This window comes from Raphanus sativus, chromosome 5, assembly GCF_000801105.2.
Source record: "Raphanus sativus cultivar WK10039 chromosome 5, ASM80110v3, whole genome shotgun sequence".
Taxonomy (NCBI): domain Eukaryota; kingdom Viridiplantae; phylum Streptophyta; class Magnoliopsida; order Brassicales; family Brassicaceae; genus Raphanus; species Raphanus sativus.
The window spans coordinates 20,052,178-20,072,265 of NC_079515.1; the positions used below are offsets into that span (position 1 = coordinate 20,052,178).

Sequence of the window (20,088 nt, forward strand, 5' to 3'; positions counted from 1 at the left end):
CCCTCACATTTTTTCCCAGTAAGATTGCACTTATACATCCAACACATGCATAACTAATATTTTATAGTTGAGATAACAAAAATAAAACAAATTAAAGGTCAATAGGTGCATAAATAATGGTTAGTAAAAAAAGTGCAACAATCTAAATACTATGGGTTATTAACAAATAATGGGGAAGACGACATATTTCCCCACCATAACTATGACATAGTAATAAATGTACACACAGTTTCGACCTCATCCTAATTGCACACCACCAAAATATAACAACCTATTTCCACATACGAGGAAAGTTTGAAACTGGTTTCTCCCTAAACTTTGAAAATCGAACTAATACCAACAAATAGCGGTTTAAAATTGGTTAGTGTTCTCTAAACCTAAACTTAACCAATGACTAACCTACTTAAACCAAAAATTACCCAATTATGACCCGTTTAGAGAATGAAAACCCGATTAAATTAACATCAGCCAACCCATGATCTGAGTTAAACAAATTACAAACCTTAAATCATTAATCCTGTAAGGATTTGCCTTCGAATTTGATATCAAGGGGATAACTAATTCTCCACACCAAAAACATGACCTCTTGCTCGAGCGTTAAAGACTCCACTCGAATTTCCAGATTCACGATTCATACTTTTTAGGATTTGGGAAACGAAATCTCTCTCTGAATTTTAGGGTTCTAAGCACATGAACTCGATTTTGGGGGATTTTAAAGGGGTTTCGGGTCGGGTTTAAATTGGTCCATAGTCGGATCTTTATCTGGTTCGAGGTCTACCAATATAACTGGTTTACTATCGGTCCATGTAATAAACCATTAAAACCAAGCCAAATCTTGGTCTGTGGGGAAACGAGTATCGAACTTTCCTTATATGTGGAAATAGGTTATTATACTTTGGTGGTGTGCAATTAGGATGAGGTCGAAACTTTGTGTACATTTATTACTATGTCATAGTTATGGTGGGGAAATAGGTCGTCTTCCCCAAATAATGGGAAGTTGAATCATTGAACTCCTCTGGAGTGTGACTTTCGCACGCGGATGTGTGTCAGTGTCTTTTGTACACGAAGTTTTGCGTGTCGAACTAGTTCTTATTTTTGTTATAATACAAATATAGATCTTTTTTTTGACTGAAAAATATAGATCTTTTTTCTTATATCATACTATATTCTACTCCTTTCTTTTGCCTTCGATTCTATTCCTTGTATAATTACTCATGGAGAAGATCTCACGTAATTAAATTTATGGATTCGAAAAATTAATGAGATAACAGATTCTTGAAAGCTTTCTGATATCTGCAAATTAGGATGATATCTCTGATGCATTGATCGATCTGTTTGAATCTTTATGTGGAAAGAAGTAGTCTTGTCTTTTTCAAAAAAAAAAGTAGTAGTCTTGTTGTGGACGCGATTGTCTTTTCATAGAGATTAGATTAAGTGCGTTTTAAAATTTTTGGTTTGCAAGAAAATGAGTAGAGATCATATGAATGTAGAGAGGAGGTTACTAAATTATAAGACGATGTAAAGTTTTTTTCTTTCACATCGTTTTGTTTCGCTATAGGATTTGGAATGAACTAAGTAATAGAGACTGATGGCGATGGGTAGAACCATATTTTATGACTCAAAAAAGGATTCTTTTTATTTTCCAGCATTTACAATTTACAAAAGCTACATGCCTCGATTCGTGACCGAGTTTGTAACATATAGAAACGTACGTAAGGATTACAAACAAAGGGTCTCGTACGTATCTTTGAGAGGGTTGGGATTTTCACACTAAAATATTCCTAAAGAAGAAAAACATAAACCGGAAAAAGTCAAACGTAAGAGGCACATAAAGATAGGTCAAATCACATGACCACCTTATTAACTTGCAATCCAAGCAACTTCCACAGCAGATGAGAATGATCACCACTCACCAGCTGAAACTGATAGATTCAAAATGGAGATTCTTAGCCAAACCAGAGGAACAAATCTCCGCAACCTTTTGTCTCATCTTCTTCGGCCCACACACAAGAACTCCCACACTCGAACCTTCCACATCAAATAGAAGTTCTGTTCATATACACCAATTACAAGCACCTAATTAGAATAACAATACTCGTCTACATAGAGATAGATATGGATAAGGTACGTATATATTACTTGTAAGGTTAGGTCTTTCTCCGTAATGCAGGTTGGTGCACTGCACGAGCGATTCTTGTGGCGAACTTTCGATTTCTCTAAAGGAATTGTTACCACCTGATGTTGGTGAAGACGTTGGAGATGGAACGTCGACGTTCTGAACCTGTTTATTGTCGACGTTGCCGTACTTCTTCTTCTTGTTCCAAAACATAGCTGCACTTGAAGTCGCCATGATGCTCACACAGATGACTAAGATGTATATGATGGTCTTTGAAGTCAATGAGTAGATCTTGTTGGTGTTGTGGTCGATCGGGTAAATGTAATACCTAGTGATGATACCGATAATTATCAAGAAGATCAAGAAAGAGGATGAGAGAATTCCGCCGAGACATAGCCATGAGTTTGGTCCGAGGATTGATGAGATGGGCTGGTCTGAAAGACTTGACTTGAACCAGAGTGTTTTGATTTTCTCTGATGTAGCTTCGCTTCTTGGTTCTTTCTCTCGGGTTATGAAGGCCTCGATTTTGATGTCTATGTCAGAGGGTAGTTCCGTTTGGAGACCCGATAATGGCAAGAGAAGGTCAAGCATGGAGATTTCTGAAGAGTTCTTAAAAGCGCAAATTAGTGTGATTTTGGGGATTTTGCATTTTTGGTTTTGCCTTGTTGCGATCATATCACGGATGACCGAGATAAATGGAGTTATCCCGCTTCCTCCGCTCACCATGACCAGAGCTTCATGCCTAGACCACCACAAGAAAACAAAAATTACATCGATAAATCAAAGTTTCTTGAGACACAAGAAATTAAACTATTGTTGTGTCTTTGAAAAAGAAAAGTATATAAAAATACCTTAAGAAATCAGTAGAAGCAGGACCGTAAGGACCCTCGACCGAAACAGCGAGGTGGTCGATCTGATCAGAAGAAGAAAGACTCTGGTAAAGCTTAGTTGACCATTTGCCTTCGCTCTTGATCACAACACTTAGCTTCTCTGGTTCGAGTTTGCTGCTTGAAGTAATCGTAAATGGATGCCATTGCAACTTCGAAATGCTCGGTATGTTCACAAACAATATGCTCGTCGGGCTATAAACCAAACCTGTTTTAACAAAAAAAAATATTATAGCTTATTTATAAAATATTTGAATCACAATAAGAAGTTGTAAATTTTGAGAACTCACTAGGGTTTTTTGAGAAGGTGAGCTCGATGGTGTGTGAAGGGAGAATCCGAGCAGAGAGAACACGAATGTTGTCACGTGACTGAAGAAATCTAAGGAAACGGTCGACCATGAAGATGTAGAAGCCAGGAAAAGCGATGAATGAGAATGATATTCCAACGTGGAGGAGGAAGAAGAGCATGAAGACGATGTAGAGATAGTGAGTGTAGAAGAAGACTTCAAAGAATCTCCTCCTAATCACCGGAAATGTGGTGGCCCACATCAAAAGTCCGGCGAATAGTGATATCTCTCCGGCTAAATTCGAGATATGTTTTGTATCCCACATGAGCATCTGCGCCATTAATTAATTCCATGGCAGTTTCGTTATTTAATACCAAGTATGAAGTGAAATGAAATACGTAAAAGGTTGACTAAAAAACCACTGGATTTATCTTGGACTTCAATGACTCTTTCGGTTTATACAAGACACATGAAAATGACATTACATTATGATCACAATAATCGGATCGTAAAGAAACGTATACGATTTCTTAGAAGGAACACTTATCATAAAGTTTCCACGTTAAAATGCGCGCTCAATTAAATTTTTGTATTTAGATCAACAAATATTAGTTGCTTCACATTCATTTTCGGTGATCAGGGAGGGTCCTAAGGGCATCTCCAACCTCACTCCATATTTTACTTCAAAATTGAGAATGAAGTTGGAAATATAGTGGGGAATGGAATAATAGAGTAATACTTTTATTTTTTGGTCATCCCTCCATTTTCCACTCCATTTTCAACTTCATTCTCAATTTTGGAATAAATTATGAAGTGGAGTTGGAGATGCTCTAAACATAGTGAAATGAAACATTAGTTTATATTTTTATTTTTCTGGAAAAAAATTACATAAAAAATCTTTCAAATTTGCAAAAGAATTTTTTTAAAAACTTTTACTAAATTGTTTAGGGCCTTCAACGGGCCTCTGTCTGTAAAAACTCAATATTAAATATTTGACGCAATATAATATACTACTGTTCGATTATTATCCCCTAGTCTATATTTGAGAAGTAATTTTGACATGTGTCATCACCATATTAATTTTGAAAAAAAAATTATGACATGGCACACTAACATTGATGACATGGCTTGAAATAAATTATGACATGGATATTTACATTTAGTGTTGATTTATATTTAGTGTTCATTTATTTACATTGATGTTTTTAAAATATGGTAATAATTTATATATCATAATTAATATAAAATAAATAATAAATTAAATAAAAATATAATAATAATTAAATTTCGAAATATTATTTAGCTATATTTTTATAAGTATATTTTTAAGAAATAATAATTTTCATTAAATAGTAACATGGACATTTACTTTTATTGTTGATTTGTATTTTTATTAAGTTTTTAAAATATGGTAATAACTCATAAATCATCATTAATATAGCAATAGCTATATTTTTTAAGTATATATTTTTTTCAAATAATTTTCTTTAAATAGTGACATGGACATTTACTTTTATTGTTGATTTATATTTTTAGTAAGTTTTTAAAATATGCTAATAACTCATAGATCATCATTAATATAGCAATAAATAATATTATGTTATAAAAAGAAATATAATATTATTTTGGATTTTTTTAAAGTTAATTTTATTTTATAATTATTATTAGTAAAACAATTCTTCAAAATTATACAGTTTTTAAATGTAATTTTCTAATCCAATACTATTAGTTTATTTTTAAGATCCACAAATTTTAGAAAATTATTTAGTTTTATGTTTTGATAATTATACACTTAACAAAATTTTCTCTTACATTTACAAAATTTGATTTAATATATTTTACAAAAAGATATACATATATATTAGTATATTACTAAATATACATTGAATAAAAATATTTTTTTAATCTTAAAGTTTTACATATGATTAAATTAGATTGTATATTGTAAGCAAATAATAAAATAAAAAATTAAAAAAGTCAAAAATTAACAAATTTTATATTTTAAAATAAATTTATATTTTAAAAGTTTTATTTCTGCACATGGTGCAGGAAAACACCTAGTTATGATTATAAAAAGAACTTAGATGGAAGGTGCTCTATTCGGAGTGACGTTGACCGGAAATGGTGCATTAATTTAGACTTTGTTTTCGTATTCTGAGGCGGGACCCAATTACTAGAATATTAGGCCGAGCCAAATTCGAATATTAACCTTGTTTTGAAACAAAAACATTTGATATAAATAAACCAAAGATATACCTGAGAGCTTTCATGCATAGAGACCCAATAGATGATGTAGCATAGACCATGAACGGTGAAAATGGCCAGGACCATATGGCCGAGCCAAATATGGTATTTTATGCTCGACTCCGAGGTAAGTCCCACCGCCGGTAGCAAAGACGACCCACGTGCCACCGGTAAGAACAAAAATGCTAAACATATGTTTCCAATCAGCCCTATCCTTAGAGCCGCTGACTCCAGCTTGGCTTGCCACCTTTAATTCATCATAATTTTCTTAACTTTTGAAAACATACTAGACTGTCTATATACTTCTCTTCATCTATTAAAACTCTATTCGATAATGATTTAGTTAAGTTATTATGCAATAATGATTTATTATGCAAATTATCATGTGATAAACCATGAATTAACCATGATATAATAGTAGTTTAGTAATCAATATAATTACATTCATTTGTTTTGGTATAGCTTTTCTATTATAATAATATTTTCAGTATATACATAAGATAAACGAATCTATATAATAATAACGCAACCAGATATTATATTTTGTACGGTTGTAGTGAAAGAAGAGAAAGAAATGCTTACAAAGATTCGCCATGTGCGGCGGCTGATCGAGGAGTGATAGTGGCAAAGTTATTGCGCAAGTAAGTGATAAAGCTCCAAAGAAGAAGAGCCACAAACATAGCCAAGAACATGATCTCGGTCACTGAGACTATCCCCAATGGTCCCTTCACTAACATTGGCTTTCTCAGTGCATTCCACACCACTACTTCATTCGTCTCCCTTTATTATACAGAGAAACTAATTGTCAAAAGAGTGATGAAAGATTGAAAGGTATGCAATTAGGCTGTCGACATGATACACCGGTTTACTCGACGAACTTTGTACCTATCGTTTTGGTGTGGACTCTTTCGTTTCTTGAAGTGAAGATAGACACATCCCAAACAAGCTACGACGATCATTGGTAACATATACATGAAAAGCGTCGTCCCTGTAGTGCGAAGAAAAATATTAATATTCTTAAGAGTTGTAAATGCAGACGCGAAATAAAGGCTTGTTTTGTGTTTAGCGTTGCGTTTTGAATTTTTGATACGTTGTTGTTTGATAAACAAAACTTTTTTTAACCCAATTAAAAAAAGAAAGAACAGCAACATAAAATTTATGTTTATAACAGTCAGAGATTCCTAAAGTTAGTAAGGGCAAAATCTAGATGATTAATGGTTGGTGTAGTATAAATCCATATATTATTTGATCTTACAAACCTGAGGAACCAAAATAAGTTGATGCTCCAAACTTTAAACGCATATAAGGAAGCCACTTGTTGCGATAGGTTAGTGTTGGCATCATGATCCAGAGCATGATAGTTCCAAGGAATACCACCATCATGAAGAACTTACTCACTTGCTTAATCATCTCCATCCTCTCTCTTCTCTCTCCCTCTCTTCTTTCTTCTCTCTCTCTGTCCTATGATTTTAAGAGATACGATCGCTTTAATTAGTGAGAAGGATCAGTTAGCCTGTTTTGAGGGAAGAAGCCAGGGTAGAGTAAGTATATATATAAAGAGAAATTTTCGAGTGGGAATTAGATGAAGTAAGCTAGTTGCATGCTCCATGCATGTGACTCTCCCCATGGATCTTGTTTTTTGTTTTCATTCATTATTTCCATCCATTTGTTCTTTTTAAGGTCGAGATGACGTAGAAAATGGTATGAAGAATAGAATCAATTATTTGATATTTGAATATACGATATGTACACAAAATAAATAGAATATACGGTATGTGCAACGTACGATAAGTTGGATAGAAAGTTGTGACACGTAGATATTCTTGTAACAAAGTTTTTGAAACCGAACATTTTGGTTTAGTTGGATTAGAACTAGATTCAAATATGTATTGAACCAGTGGTGGCTAAATTTCATTACCGGATAAAAAAATACTTAAAATTCTATATGGTATGCAAGAACAATCAATATTCTCGTGTGTACATCCTCCCAGTCTCAAACAATTTAGTTCAGGAATAGGAATATGATTACGATTTATGTTGTTTCAATGGATCAGTAGGGATATAAGCCTACATGGATTATAAAAAAGTATAGTAGAAGACTCTGACTTGAGGAAGAAGAAGCCAAGGACCATGCTACCTTTATTGCTCATGGCCTATTGATAATTAACTATTCTAATTAAGGTGTTGAACCGTTAAAAAATGTCCAAGTGCATCTCAATTATGACATGAGATGTTCGTTTTACGTAAGATATAACAAGTAAATTAAACACTAAGCTATATGGGCCAAAAAGCCTCATAGTTAGTACCAAAAGCTCTATATATACACGATTATATCCGTAATTGTGACGCAATAATTACTAAAAGGTAACATAAAAGTTGCTTAAGAACTCGGAAGTGCTTGCTACTTGCTAGGGATAAAAAGATAGATACCCCAAATTGGATGGTTGTAAAGAATCTGGTTCGTGTTCGGTTCTGGTAGGTTCACCGAGTTCGTGCCGATACATACGTGCGAAATAGACACGAGTCATATGTCGACTTATGTGTGTCACTGTCTTTCACCGTCCACGAATCTCACGCGTGTCAAAAAAAAAAGAATGTGCATTTTAAAGCCAACGAGGAAAAGATGAATCAGGCCCATTCCCATTCATATTCGTTGTTCTTCCTCATCATCATAACATCACTTTACATTACATCAAGTTTTGACTTTTGTGTATATACATTTTTTAATTCGAAATAGTTTTATATTGCTTCCTACCAGTATTTGTACATTTTAAAATTTTTGAGAATGGTGGGGTGGAAATTCTATTTTTTGGTGTACGACAGAAACTATAAAAAATATGAGACACGTGAGGTTCCGGTTTGAAGATAATCAGAAAACTAGACACTAGACTTTGCTAGTTGACAAAAAAAAAAGACACTAGACTTTGCTCAGATGAGCTTTATTAAGATAGAATAGAAAAATATTGAAATGACTTATTAAAATTTTATTGTGCAACGAAACTAAAGGAAGGAAGAAGCTTTAATCTTGTCACCAAGATAAGTAAGGTTGTAAATGATTCATAAATGTAAAAGGAGAGGCTGCATTCAACGCAGCCAAAATTACTCTATTCATCACATTACATTCACATTTATACTACTAGTCTACTTGCAAGAACAACCCTAATACACATAGATTTATAACATTTGTTGGATTTATGGCTTGGTTTGTCTTGGGTTTGGACTTGAGCTTTAATACGGTTAACGATTTAAATTCGATTCTGATTATTTTCATAAGTTTGTTTATTCACTTACAAATTTATAATTAAGTGCACTGGGATAATAAGATATGTTGGAATACAAGAGATCAATTACTGATAGAACCAAAAAACAAAAACAATAAAAAGACGATTTTTGTGGCGATTTCTTAGGATTTCGATACCGCCGTCGGCCTCCTTCTGTGGCCTCGATACTCCTCCTGGCTCCCCCTCCGCATATCAGATGGCTCAGTCCGGTAATCCGCTTTCGTCTACTCCAGATCCCCCAGACGAACCAGAGGAGTTTCTCCCTCTGCTCAACTCATCCTCTCAAAAGGCGTTCTCTTCCATCCCGGCGTCAATCCCGTCGGAGAAAGCTCCGTCTTATGCTCAGAGATTCAAGAACTCACTCAGAAACCTCAGGAAAATAGCTTCTCCATCTGCAGTCGTCGATGGATTCCCGGTGGTTATCGCTCCAGCTTCAGTAGTCCTACAAGCCTCAAAATCTTGGAAGGACCACATCATAGCTCATTTTCATAGCCGTTGCCCGGTTCCAAGCAGGATTTACAGCGACCTCAACCCTGTCTGGGGTAAACATGGTAACATCTCCATCCACGCTTTATCTCAGACGGCCTGTTTGATTCTCATTCCTTCGGAGGCTACTCGCAAATGGGTTCTCGAGGTTGGTTATTGGCTGGTTGACAACTGTGCAATGACAACGGTTCCGTTGTCAGCCGACACTTCTCTTGAGTTGCAGGACCTAACCACCGCTCCGACTTGGGCTGTTCTGAAAAGCGTCCCTCCTCAGCTATACTCCCTAGATGGAATTAGTGTTATTGCTAGCGGTATCGGGGAACCCCTTCACACGGAAAACTCTAAATTGGAACCCTTTCACTTTGGAGACACGAAGGTTAAAGTGGAGATTAAGCTGGAATTTCTTCCTCCACTGGCAGTCATAGTAAGAGACACTCAAGGCTACTCGGTCCGGGTAAACGTCGAGTATCCTCGTCTTCCTCCGAAATGCTGTAATTGTGGAAAGTTTGGTCATTCGCTCAAATACTGTTTGAACCCGATTCAGCGTAGAAACTTCAAGCAACATCAAATTCTTCCAAGAGTTTCGGTGGCAGCAACTCAGGTTACTATGGTGGATAAGGATGTGAGTCTGGAGTCTCACTCCATGGTGGATGGTATGGAGCCAGTTGCCGACAGTGTAGTAATGGAGGTTAATACTCAAGGAGAAACAGAGTTAATGGCTGTGGAGTTAACCCCAGAGGAGGTTATTGAGGTTCCACCCACAGGTGGCAACTAAGACATCTGCGCAGGTTCATGTGGAGGAGTTGCAGCTGGTTTCCAAGAAGAAACTTCCTGTATCTAATCAACTTGCTCGTGTTACCGGTTTTCCCCCGTTTGCTGGCAAACCATCTCTTAGGTTCCTAACTCACAGAGTGGACAAGAACAAGAAACTTCGCATCCCTAACCATTCTCAACCCGACATATCGCAATCACAGAGTTTGATATCTCCAGCTAGCCCCGCTCAGGAAGCCGGACGGACCTTAGTGGATCCAGGAGCTGATTTGGAGGAGGGAGAAATCCCTTTTTTGCCATCTCCTGCAGCAGTAAAGAAGGCAAAGAAATTAAGAAGGCTTGAGGCAAAGATCGCGCAGTCTTCTCCTTCTCAGTCAGTTACTCAGATGTTTTCTTCCATCCGGGGCGAAGCCTTGGGGAGGAAACCTCGTCGATTCTAGCTTTTCTCCCTACCATATCTTGTATATATGAAGATTTTTTCTTGGAACGTAAGGGGCTTTAACCATCGAGCCCGTCAATCTTTTGTAAAAAGTTGGATGAATAATAATAAACCGCTCATTGGGGGTATCTTGGAGACGAAAGTCTTGGAAGAGAATGCTCCGGCAATAATGGCTTCAACCTTTCCGGGCTGGAGATGGGATAATAACTACTCGTACGCGGAGTTGGGAAGGATCTGGATTGTATGGGATCCGGCAATTTCAGTCGTCGTTTATAAGAAGGCTGCTCAGTTTATTTTGTGTGGGGTGTTTGATCCTGCTTCGGATATTTCAGTTTCAGTGGCCTTTGTCTATGGTTTCAATACTGAGGGCCAGAGAAAGGAGCTATGGAGGGAGATTTCTGAAATTAACTCGTCCTCTCCTTTAAGAAGCTCTGCTTGGATGATGATCGGGGACTTCAACCAGATTCTAAGCACTAGCGAGCATTATTCAATCCAAGCCTATAACCCCCCGCTAAGAGGAATGGAGGATCTTCGTGAATTTATGGAGTCAAACGAGCTCTCCGATCTCAGCTGCAGGGGGACTTATTATACCTGGACCAATTGTAGACCGGAGGAGCCAATATTAAGGAAGCTTGACAGAGCCATCGTTAATCCAGATTGAAATCAAAGGTTCCCGGAATCCTTGGCCACATTTGACCCCCCGGGTGATTCAGACCACTCTCCGTGCTTGGTTACTTTCTCTCCAACCCAAATTTCAGGAAAGAAAAGCTTCAAGTATTTCTTGTTTGTCGCCACTCATTCTGATTTCATCCCGAGTCTCTGTTCAGCTTGGAGCGAATCAGTTGGAGTAGGCTCCAAACTCTTTACTTTGGGCCAGAGACTAAAGAAAGCTAAGGACTGCTGTAAGAAATTGAACATGGAGAAGTTCAGTAATATTCAACAAAAAACCAAGACTGCTTTGGAGGAGTTGGAGAGAATCCAGTCCATACTCCTGACGACACCAACGGAAGCTTTGATGGCTGAGGAATCAATGGCTAGAGAGGTGTGGGTTTTCTTTGTCTCTGCTCAAGAGAGTTTCTTCACGGTAAAGTCAATAATAAGATGGCTGAGAGAAGGTGACTCCAACACGAAATTCTTTCACCGAGTGGTTTTGGCCAATCAGTCTTGGAATGCGATTCGATACATCAGGGACTCATCTGGCCTTCGTATCTATAATCAACAGCAGATTAAAGGCATGACGGTAGCATGATGTTAGGAGTTTTGAGGCTCCTAAGTCAAATGATAGTATAGTGGAAGTAAGTTGTCGAACCAGTTCTGAGGGATTTAAAGCACCAAGAATACAAGTACTTCCTTAATCTAAGTGCAATCGATGGTTTGATGATATCTAGAACCTAAAATGCAGCAACTAAACAATAAAAACAGTAAATCAATGAACTTTCTTTTATGAGAAAGGAGAACTCATGGGTATAGGAATTTAGACATTGGGTGATCAAGCTTCGAACTAAGGATGGCAACAGTCAATCAAACTAGACAACCTTAAGCTTAGACGCAATCTTAAACAAACTCTATGTCTAGATGAATGCTCATTTGCTAACATATTTCAGACATCAAATGTCTTTGGCTGAATAATATAAAAGCAATCATTAACAAACAAGTCTATTGGCTATCTTAACACCCTTAACAACAAATGTCTTTGGTAAAGTGTGTTAAGAGCTTAGGAGAGTTGACTCAGACATATCATCGAACACCTTGTGGGTGGGAGATGTCTAAAGATCAACTTTTGAGAGGCCAACTCAACAGATGCATTACGAATACTCTCCTAGGCAAGGAATAAGGTTTGATTTATACTAAAACATCCTAGAACTAACTTAATCACCCTAAATCTTCCTAACCCATGAATTCAAAGGTGGATTACTCACTAATGTTCATGATCATTCTTAAACCCATATTGAGTTTCAGATTGATCATAAACAGAGATAAAATAACAGAAATCAACAAGAAATAAAATAAGAACAAGAGAATCAATGATCCAAAAGATGAAAATCCCCAATAGTTTTTGATGTTTACCAAGTGTAAAAAAGATAGATTAGCCTCCCTGGCTTACAGAACACTTAAAATTAGGTTTTTGAAAAGTAAAACGTAGAGGGGCAAAATGGTAAAATATCACTCTTCAGACCCGCAGCAGCCTGGATGACGCGCCACAAGGCCGCTGGGGCACGCAGACCGCTGGGACACTTAGGCTGTGGGAGCTTCATTTCTGTGGCGCGGGCAGGGAGACCGCGGGACCAGGCCGAGTGAGCTTGCGTATTTTCTCCAGCTTTTTGTCGATGCACAGCGGCATGGAGGACGGGGACACGAGACCGCTGGGGCGCGAGACCGCTGGGACACTTAGCCGTGGTGAGATTCTTGAACATAAATCATCCTCTTTTGCTCCAAAATCATCTCTAATGTCTCCAAATCACCAACTAGCATCTCCAATACCTGATAAGGACAAATGCAATGCAAATGCAACCTATATGCATACTATATGGATTCTAATGATAAAAAAAAAATAAAAAAATATCAAAATGATGCAAATACACAAGATATCATAGCATACTTCAAAAATCTGTTAGGCTCAGAAAGTAGAGGTATTACCCAATGTCCGTTGAGGAGATCCGAGACCTCCATCCGTTCCGGTGTTCTGAGGCACTTGCGGAAGAGCTCTCTCGTATCCCTACTGAGGAGGAAATCAAAGCAGTTTTCTTCAAAATGCCTAAGTGTAAGGCACCAGGCCCCGACGGGTTTTCTGTGGAATTTTTCATGGATGCATGGGAAATAGTGGGTGAAGAGACTACACATGCAGTTCAGGAATTCTTTACTTCAGGTAGACTGCTAAAGAATTCTAATGCTACCAGTGTAGCTCTGATCCTAAGGTCACGGGTGCAGATGAGCTCGCTAAGTTTAGGCCGGTGTCTTGTTGCTCCACTGTCTACAAAGTCATAGCTAGACTTCTCAAAAAACGCCTTCAGTTATTCGTGCCAGACGTTGTGCAACATAATCAGGTGGGTTTCATCAAGGGGAGGTTTCTATGTGAAAACGTCCTCCTAGCGTCTGAGATGGTCACCGGGTTTCATAAGAGGGGTCCAACGACTAGGGGTTGTCTGCAGGTGGATCTCATGAAAGCTTATGACAACGTGAACTGGTCCTTTATGCTGAATACTCTGACAGCTTTTGGTCTTCAGGAATTTTTCATTAATTTGATAAAGGAATGTATCACAACAACCTCGTTCAGCATAGCGTTCAATGGAGAATTACGGGATTGCTTCCCGGGTAAGAAGGGCTTGCGACAAGGTGACCCAATCTCCTCTCTTCTCATCTCTTTGTAATGGCAATGGACGTCTTAGCCAAACTTCTTGATAGAGGAGCGATGGACAACCTGTTCGGTCTTCATCCTTTGGGAAATGCTCCTCTGATTACTCATGTTAGCTTTGCGGATGATGTGCTGCTGTTCTTTGACGGTACAGAAAGGTCTCTTCAGGGTTTACTTGACATCTTGGACAGATTTGATAAGTGCTCAGGTCTGGGTATTAACATAAGCAAGTCAGCGGTGTTCTTGGATGGAGGGGACATAGTTCGCAGTAGGACAGTTGCAGCGGCTTATAGTATATCCCAGGGATCCTTTCCGGTGAGGTACTTGGGGGTTCCTCTCACCACCAAGAAGCTAAGAAAGCAGGACTATCAACCTCTATTGGATAAGCTACATGCTCGGTTTTCTTCTTGGACTGTTAAGCATCTTTCCTTCGCAGGTAGGCTTCAGCTCCTAAAATCAGTCATTTACTCTACCATTTCTTTTTGGGCTTCCATATTCCTTCTCCCGAATGGTTGCTTGAGAGTCTTGGAGCAAATGTGCAATAGCTTTCTATGGAAGGGCGTCCCGTCAGGGGCAAGAGGCGCTAAAGTCTCTTGGGAAGTCGTCTGTTCAGCCACAAAATCCGGCGGCCTAGGACTTAGGAGGTTGAGTCCATGGAATAGGATCTTGGGATTAAAATTGATTTGGCTTCTCTTTGCCTCCTCGGGATCCCTCTGGATCTCTTGGACAAAAATTCACTTAATGGGTGCTGAGAATTTCTGGATCCTTGATGCTGCGAACTCGAGCAGTTGGATATGGAAATCGCTATGTAAGCTGAGGCACTTAGCTCGATCCTTTGTGGTTTGTGAGGTTGGCTCAGGTATCACTGCGAGTTTTTGGCACGAGAACTGGACATCCTTGGGTTCGCTGCTCCACCTAACAGGAGAGCAGGGCCCTAGGGTCTCGGGACTACCTTTGGATGCAGTGGTAAAGGATGCACTAGTGAATAACAACTGGTGGGTGCATTCCTATCGAACTCGGAATCCGATCATTAGCCTTCTAAAGGCTTGCTTACCCGATCCTCTACCCATTGCTCAGTCAGAAGTGGATGACCGGTTCTTATGGAGAATTGGAAATGCTACTCCTACGTCAAGCTTCTCCTCGTCAGCTTTGTGGAGTCACTTGTATGATAGGCTCCCGGAAGTGAACTAGCACAAGTCGATTTGGTTCAAGGGACTGATACCAAAGCATGCGTTCCTTGCCTGGTTAGTAGCTCTTAATAGACTTTCTACAAGAGACAGGATGAGAAATTGGGGGCTTCTTGTGCCTCCTACTTGCTTATTGTGTGGCTCTGCGGATGAATCACACCAGCACATCTTCTCGGAGTGTGATTATGGGAGAGAGGTGTGGTTATACTTCTTCTCTGCTGTTAATCTATCCCCTCCACAGCCGGTTTTGGAAGTGATCCGTTGGATACATGCCCCCACTCAAGATAAGAACATCAACCTCATTTTAAAACTGGCTTATCAGGCCTCTTTTTATGTGATCTGGAAAGAGAGGAATGCAAGACTCCATACTCAATCGTCTAGACCTGCGTCATCTCTGCTATAGAAAGTTCAACGTCTACTTCGAACCAAAATGGATATCCTGACAAAAGAGCAACGGAACCTTCCCTCCACGGTTACGTTCCTTTCGACTTGGCGTCTCCACTTTCTTAGATAGTTGTTGGTTTGCTGTTCTTCTCCTTTTTTTCTTTATTTTGTGTTTGGATTTTGTTACTTTGTAGAATTTGTCGTGTTTGGTTTAATAAATGGAAATTTAAAGTGAAAAAAAAAATGAAAAATATTCTCTTAAAAAAAAGAAGAAAAAAAAAGAAAAAAGCAGCATTAATGAATTAGCAACACACATGAGCAACTCCAATATACACACCGAAGGTGTTATCACACATCGACAATGGTTGACAGTAACACGTGTTTTATCGCTTGTAAATGGCTCAACTGTTGTTGGGCACCGTATTAGGATTAAAGTAATGTAGGGAATTGGGTTTTGATAATCACTTGTACTACCCATTTGGACTTCAATACTATCAGAACAGAAGCAATATTTATAAATCACTTGTACTACCCATTTGGACTTCAATACTATTAGAACAGAAGCAATATTTATCGACTATTTTTTGGACTATCAAAAAAGTCTAGATTAGTCCTATTATTTCTCTTCATATATTTATATATATAATTTAATTATCTTTCATATTATTTCTATTCATATATTCATATATCTAACTTAATTGAAATTAAATATACATCATGCCTAAAATTAAGGAACTAACTAACTAATCTATTATTTTTTCAAATTAATGAATTTAATTTATATAAATACGAAATTTCAATAAAAATAAATTATATTTTATATATTAATGTAATAAATAATTATATATGTCTATTAATTCGTATATATACAATTATATATTAATCCAAATGCAAAAAAAACAATTTCTTCAAAACACTCATTAAATACATAAAAATATAATTCTTATTAAATTAGATATACATATACATAAATCTATATATATATCTATGATAAAATATTAATAGTTCGATACAATTAATATTTAAAACAAGATGAAACATGCTACTTGATATTTTTATGAATATATTTTTACGGGTTATTCAAACACAAAAAAATATATTTATCAAATATTAACTAATTCAACAAATATATTAACACAATTATATCATAAAACATTACATTAACATAAATTGATGCAACAGAGTGTGGATCAATTGTTTAATTAGTTGTAAAACATTATTATTATATATATATATATATATATAATAAAATATATATACAGATTAAAATAACTAAATATTTACATTTCTAATGCGAATAATGAAATTAAATTTAAATTTAAAATAAGTCATAAACAAAACATAAAAAATTTAATAACATGTGAATAATAAAAGTAAACTAATTAAATAAATGAAAATTATAAACTAATTAAATAAATGAAAATTATATTTACAAACATAAATCATTAAACTATAATAAAAATACATACAAATTATTGATGCTCACATATATTTCATTTTTAGTATGCATCCTCTCGAATATTGATCTATTACCCTTACAACAAAATGAAAAAATTTAGTTTGACTATAATATTTAAGTCAAACCGAATTTCATATTGGATCATCTATCAGTTCAGCCGGTAGCCAGATCCCGGGTTTTAGTTGTTTTTACGGGTTTATAGAATTTTTAAATAATATATATTTTTTAAAATAAACCGAACTACATACGAGACCACACAATTTGTCAATTTAACTGTGGGTCGGGTCGGATTTTAAAATACTCAATATAACATTTCATTTATAAATCTAAATGTATAAGAATACATATTTATATCAAATAAATTTTGAAATGTTTCGAAAATAATCATGCGCTTTGAAAGCGCGGATCAAAATCTAACAGTATAAAAATTCAGTTTACGAGTTATATCCTAAACTGAAAATCTTTAAGTATTATTAATGTCTAATGTGAATAAGAAAATTAAAATTTAAATCTAAAGTAATCTAAATATAAAACATAAATATTATAATAGATAATTGATAATAAAATAAAATAATGCCAAATCACAACAATTAACTTTGTTAATAGTTTCATGATCCACAAGATTGTATAATCTTATTTCATAAAAAAATAAAAATTCCAACTTCCTAAATAGTTACAAACATATTCTAATAATCAATACAATACTAAAAGGTGAATAATCTCAACTCTTAGTCTGTCCACGTCACTAAATTAAATCAGCCAATGAGAGAGTTTGTTTTTGCCACGTCAACATCGCTGCTTTAGAAAGACATCGGATGGGCCTTTTAAAAATTCCAATAATTTGGCCCATCACAGGCTCTAAACCTTTTTCGTCCCTTGGGATTCTCTTCCCCCATAACTTTTCCGCTTCGTTTCTCCAATCTCTGAGTTCGAGTTTTGCGTAACCTTTAAACTCTTCTTCAATTTTTCTTTCTACCTCCCTATGATTCTTCATCTTTCAAATCCAGACGTTTCATGATTTTATCATTCACTTGCTATAAATTAGGACCATACCCACGAACCCTCACCACCCCAAACCAAGTCCTTTGCAGTTCTTATTTTCTATTCCTTTTCCGTCATGGCTTACGTCGATTTTGTCACAGCATACTTTACAGTCGATCTTTACCGTTGTTTTCTCAAGAGATTGTCTGGGACTCATCCATCACTGGGATTATTAGGTTTGTAATCTACCTTGCCTGTTCAATCGCTATTAATCTCGATACCAAGAGCTTCTCGCGGATAAACATGTAAACTCCCTTTACTTTCCCTTATGAGTTTTCAATAAACTTACCAATCTGTTTCGTTCTAAATACAGTAAAACCTATCATCTTAATTTGTTGATTATTCACATAATTCTACTTTTTTTTTTGTTTTGGCATTAACTGTAAGGATTGTTGTTGTTGATTTAAGTTGATTTTAGTTGTTTTTTCCAGGTTCTGATTGCATCGCCTCCAAAGAAAATACTCAGAAAATACTCAGGAGCTGGAAGAGGAACTTGAAGCTTCTCAGCCAAATATAGTTGTAAGAAATTAAAGCTTTCTGTATTTCTTACAATGTCCGGTACACCCACTACGTATTTGTTTCTTTTATATCATGAAGCCTGAAAACAATAAGTTGTGATTGGTTTATACGTATATAAATATGTGTTTTATGTTGACTTGTGGTCCGAGAGAGAGAGAGAGAGAGAGAGAGAGAGAGAGAGAGAGAGAGAGAGAGAGAGAGAGAGAGAGAGAGAGAGAAGGTTTTACAATAAGCTGCTATTCATCCGGTGAGTCTCCTCTTCTCATGGACGATGGGAAAACATGGGAGAACGGTAAGTTTACACGACCTCCTCTGTTTTGTAATGCATGTTTCTTCTAACTTATTGTTTATAAATTTTAATTTAGAGCTTTTGGATGGAGAAGAGAAGCGGTAGGTAATATTGGATGTTATCAGCGAGGAAGCTGGAGCATTGGCCACTGCTGACGGAACCAAGAGCTTCAACTCAAGTATCATTTAAACTAATGCTCTTCAGGATTTTTTAAAGGTTAAGGATGCCCTCTTCTTTGCTCGTGATTTGAGATTTTATATATATATCTTTGAGCATTTATTTTCTGAAATTTTACGACTGATTCATCTTGCAGAAAGATTGTTTTTAAAAAATCCATCTGTTGCAGCAGTGTCAGTTGTGGTTGTTATAGATAAGAGTGATGGTAAGAAGTAATAGAAATAGTTTAGAAGGATCTTCTGTTAACAACGGTATCATTGTCTCGGGGATTGCTCGAAAGCTTCCTCCACTGTGTCGTCCATGCAAACAATTGTTAACCTCTTCGGGTTCGAGGAGGAAGTTGATGTCTGCGGTTGATTATGAGAGGTTAAAGATTCAGAACGAAGTGGAACAGTTGAGAGAAAGCTTAAAAGTTGTTCAAGAGGAAAGAAAAGAGCTTACAAGACGAGCATCTTTGCCTCCTTTGTCATCAAAGGTTAGTCGTCAAAAGAAGTTTTCAAAACTATATGTTTTTATTCATGTGTAATAGCTCTTTTTACTGATACTTTTGTTGTTTGTCGTGTCTTACAGGTTAGGGTTACGTCAAAGAATCGAGGTTCGAGAAGATCTTCCATGGATCTTCACTCTTCTTGAAACTTTTTAGACATATGTTTTTTTTTTGAGCAAAATTTAGACATATGTTTGTGTGTATAGTTCTGATGATTATGTGTTTGTATATCACTTTTATGGTGATACTGTAATACCATCAAAAATCATAGTTTTGGTTGCTTTATGCTATTACCATCTTCTCAACTTTTTGATGTAAGACAAATCTTTTGAATATTTGGAAGAAATATTTTTCTTATAAGTTATAACACTAAAAGCGAATATCCTTTATACAGAACTAATAGTGCAGGTTGCTAAAAAACAAATAATACTGCAAATGGTTTTACCTTTTTTCCTAGCAATTAACACTGTATAGTAATAAACTTACATGCTATATGTTCATACGATAAGATCCTCCATATTGGAAAAGGTAATATATATTATAAAATATTTCTTTAGGTAATATATTTTATAAAATTTACATGCTATGACTGGGTAAAAATTACTTGTGCATGTTATATAACTCCTAAATTAGGACTGATCTATATTTCTGTTTTCTTTGCTGGTGGTGAAAAGAAAAACAT

The 20,088-nt window shown here is 36.3% G+C and overlaps 1 protein-coding gene and 1 long non-coding RNA gene across 3 annotated transcripts; one reads left to right on the forward strand and one right to left on the reverse strand.

Moving 5' to 3' along the window:
- Window positions 1–1,609: 1,609 nt before the first annotated feature.
- LOC108859245 (ferric reduction oxidase 2) lies at window positions 1,610–7,174 on the reverse strand. Its single transcript, XM_018633132.2, has 8 exons — window positions 6,794–7,174; window positions 6,420–6,522; window positions 6,117–6,314; window positions 5,547–5,781; window positions 3,294–3,621; window positions 2,968–3,211; window positions 2,140–2,858; window positions 1,610–2,049 (listed from the first exon to the last, which is right to left on the reverse strand). The coding sequence occupies exons 1-8, from the start codon at window positions 6,948–6,950 to the stop codon at window positions 1,910–1,912; spliced, it is 2,124 nt and encodes a 707-aa protein (XP_018488634.1). The 5' UTR covers window positions 6,951–7,174; the 3' UTR covers window positions 1,610–1,909.
- A 10,599-nt stretch (window positions 7,175–17,773) lies between these two features.
- LOC108835431 (uncharacterized) lies at window positions 17,774–19,696 on the forward strand. 2 transcript variants are annotated; one of them, XR_008946028.1, is made up of 5 exons: window positions 17,774–18,179; window positions 18,353–18,745; window positions 18,819–18,958; window positions 19,056–19,394; window positions 19,490–19,696. It is a non-coding gene; the product is annotated as an uncharacterized LOC108835431 (long non-coding RNA). The 2 variants fall into 2 exon arrangements; XR_008946027.1 differs by having other exon boundaries at window positions 18,366–18,745.
- Window positions 19,697–20,088: the final 392 nt, after the last annotated feature.

Coding starts and splice junctions, on each gene's coding strand:
- LOC108859245 (XM_018633132.2), bottom strand. CDS start 6,950: ATGGAGATGATTAAGCAAGTGAGTAAGTTCTTCATGATGGTGGTATTC. Junction 6,315..6,419: donor AGTCCACACCAAAACGATAG/GTACAAAGTTCG, acceptor TGTATAATAAAG/GGAGACGAATGAAGTAGTGG. Junction 5,782..6,116: donor GCCGCACATGGCGAATCTTT/GTAAGCATTTCT, acceptor GATGAATTAAAG/GTGGCAAGCCAAGCTGGAGT.